The sequence below is a fragment of the Cupressus sempervirens genome, chromosome 11, assembly GCF_028749045.1.
Source record: "Cupressus sempervirens isolate cs-2001-9-10 chromosome 11, ASM2874904v1, whole genome shotgun sequence".
Classification (NCBI taxonomy): domain Eukaryota; kingdom Viridiplantae; phylum Streptophyta; class Pinopsida; order Cupressales; family Cupressaceae; genus Cupressus; species Cupressus sempervirens.
In genome coordinates this window covers 630,329,709-630,332,949 of record NC_143128.1, presented here as the reverse complement: position 1 = coordinate 630,332,949, position 3,241 = coordinate 630,329,709, and the positions used below count along the sequence as shown (strand labels likewise).

The 3,241-nt window shown below is 31.1% G+C and overlaps 1 protein-coding gene across 1 annotated transcript; it reads right to left on the bottom strand.

Moving 5' to 3' along the window:
• Positions 1 to 642: 642 nt before the first annotated feature.
• Positions 643 to 2,876, bottom strand: LOC149531323 (caffeic acid 3-O-methyltransferase-like). Its single transcript, XM_089809163.1, has 3 exons — positions 2,129 to 2,876; positions 1,551 to 1,615; positions 643 to 942 (listed from the first exon to the last, which is right to left on the bottom strand). The coding sequence occupies exons 1-3, from the start codon at positions 2,841 to 2,843 to the stop codon at positions 643 to 645; spliced, it is 1,080 nt and encodes a 359-aa protein (XP_089665289.1). The 5' UTR covers positions 2,844 to 2,876.
• Between the last annotated feature and the right edge of the window lie 365 nt (positions 2,877 to 3,241).

Here is a 3,241-nt window from a genome sequence, read left to right as displayed (position 1 = left end):
TTTAAACTTTTTACATCTTATTCCACCATCATGACATGTTTTTCATACAAACAATACTTAATAAATAAATTTACGAATATAAAAAATACCTTCTTATTGAAGATAATTTTATTGTTTGATCTAGTTTAATTTATTTTAAAAGGAAGATAAATAGTAATTTATCAATTTTTTTATTTTTATTTTATAGGGTTATATTTGTTTATTATTATTTTTCATAAAAATTAAGGACCAAATGACTAGACATCATTCATATAATTATTCAATAATATTTTTGGTATAATTTGAAAGAAGCCATTCAAGGAGGCAAGTGCTATTTCTATAACAATTTGCTAAATATATTGCATTTTAGTTAATTTCCAATGAAATAATAGTTTTTCAAATAAGAAAATTTATATAAGCTCTCTATTGAGACCAAAATATGGAAGGAGGCTCATATATAGAACTAAAACTAAGCAAACATAGTATATGGAGAGTGGAAAGAAAACTAGATAATGTGTTATCTATCCTTCTTAGAATTGAAGCCCATGGAATAATTTTTTTACAATGTTAGCGAGAGTGTATATTCCACACCTACCAAGTTATTCTATATGGTAGAAGACAAGTTTGCATTCCAAGAGCTATTACAATGAACATTTAACAAAGTTACTTGTAGAACTCAATAACCCATAAACCATTGACACAACAAACTGGCTTAATATCTCTTACAAATTCTGCAGCTTTTGCAAGGTTGTCAAATTCCTCCTTTGTCCTCTCTTTTCCCCCTGGATTGTATGCCAACATTAAAAGATCTATATGAAATGATTGTTTGGCAAATGTAGTGGTCTCTACATCTATTGGTAAGATACAATCCACTACAATCAACTTTCCATTCTTTGATAATGCCTTGTGACAATTTTTCAAAAGCCTTATGCAATGATCATCACTCCAATCATGTAAAATCCACTGACCAAAAAAAAATATAAATATAAATTATCCAGTTCTATATTCAAATCAAATACATTTTCAAATATCATATAGATAATAAATTAGATCATAACCAACAAGCAACTAATTTCATTGTAAGAATTATTATTATATCATGTACGATTTTTATATTGTAAGCTTCAATATTTACCAAAAGTGTAATTATTTTATTTGTTTAAAAAAGAATATTACATTTCTCTAGCTTAACTAATGTTTTCTTAATAATCTATTATTTATTCAGTAATAATGTCAGAATTATAACGACTTTCACAATAAAGTTGCAACCTTCAAATTGCTTTATGCATTTAAGTTGTTTATAAATCTGATGACAAATGTTGAAGAACTAAATGCCAAATATATTAATTGAGAAATTTCTCAATAAAATGACCCACAAGAAATATATTTTCCTATATCAAGGTAATTTTATTTTGAAATCAAATATCCACCTCATTTGATAAACAAAACATATATCTAAAGTAGAAACATAAATATTATATTCTTTATTTAAAATCTAAATGCTTAAATACTAGCAAATACCATTTGAAACTTCACCCAATTATTTAAAATTCTGAATTTGAATTACATACCTTCATAAAAATAGCCTTGCTGGATGGTACACTCTCAAACATGTCTCCTCCAAAATGTGTCACACCTTATGAAAAATTCATTCAAAATTGTTTATTTTGTGGTTTATGAGTGATTCAAATAGAAATCTTAAAGTAGAATATAAATGGAAAAATAGGAGATATTTTCCATAAAAAGTCAAAGTCAATGTTTAAGTAATATAGGTATTTTAAGATTTTGGTTGTTTCTCAAATAAATAGTGTTTAAATTTTTTATCAATGTTTTAGGTCAATCTTCAAGATCCTTTTTCATAATAGGCAAGAGGATGGATTAGACAACATTTTAATTTATGATCATACTCTAATTCATTAAACACAATCTGAATTATTGATCAATATCTGAAATACAAAAATCAAAATTTTAAAATTGAAATCTTTATTATCTCAATAACAACTCACAAAATATAATCCAAAACATTATGAAAAAACTCAGACAATGTAATTTTTAACAAAGTTAGAACAATCACTAAAATCTAATTAATCAGAAATAAAATAGAAATGACAAGTACCCATTAACACATTGATCAATACTATTTACTAACCTGGATAGTCAGGGGCATCTTTCACAACATGAGGCAAGTCAAAATTCACTCCCTTGATATGAGGGTACTTGGAGAGTATAAGATTGAGAGTAGACCCAACTCCACCTCCCACATCCACAAGTTCCTCCAAATCTTTGAAGCCCTGATAGACATCAAGAATCTTCTCCATCATCATTGCAGAATGTTCAGACATGGCCTTGTTGAATATGACATTGAATCTCTGGTCCATGGCAGGATACTCAAATGAATGCACCCCATGAGCTTTGATAAATGGCTGACTCCCCTCAAGAACAGCATCCTTTAGATGAAACCAAGAGTCTATAAACACCTTGTCCTGATTCATCAGTGCAAATGGTGCCAAGGACTTCCCATCCTTGTTAGACACAAGGTATTTGCAGAGAGGAGTAAGACCATAGAGCCTCTCAGGCTTCCCATTATTGCCCGTGTTTAAAGAGCAGGTGAGGAGTGAATGACTTGCTAGGACTCTTAGAATCCTATCTAGAGTAATTGCTGCATTTGGGTTTGTTACATTAGGAATTTGGGCCACAATTTGTGCGGGGGAAATCTGAATGCCACAACCTGCATTGGCTATGATTTGTAGCACATCGAGTTCTATTGCAACTTTCATAGCAATGGGTAGACAAGAGGAGGTGCAAAGCTCCAGCGCCAAGAGCCACTCCTCCTCATTATTAATTGTTGCATCATTGGAGGACATTTTCGCAGTTCAAGTTTAGAATTTGATACACAATGAGAGAGTCTGTAACATTTTGTTATAGATATATAGAAAGATGGCCACAATATAGAATCATATAATGAATGTATTTTTGTGTATCCAATGATCATAGCACATGGTACATGCCGATTGCTACCATTCTAAAGTAGTTCTACCATTCCTTCATCGGTAGAGGTGGTCGTTCTGAAAAATGTGCGTACGATATACGAACTATAAAAGATCTAGTGGGAAAATGTGCAGAGGAAGAGGAAGCGTATGCTCCCTCCACGTTCATCGTAGATTTCGGATTCATGGAAGTTCTCGTGACGCGCAAATCAAATAGTTGCCTTTGTCACGATGTGGACACTGAAATTTGTGCAGTGGGATTCCGAGGTAGTGGT

Coding starts and splice junctions, on each gene's coding strand:
- LOC149531323 (XM_089809163.1), bottom strand. CDS start 2,843: ATGTCCTCCAATGATGCAACAATTAATAATGAGGAGGAGTGGCTCTTG. Junction 1,616..2,128: donor AGATGCCCCTGACTATCCAG/GTTAGTAAATAG, acceptor ATTTTTCATAAG/GTGTGACACATTTTGGAGGA. Junction 943..1,550: donor GCAAGGCTATTTTTATGAAG/GTATGTAATTCA, acceptor TTTTTTGGTCAG/TGGATTTTACATGATTGGAG.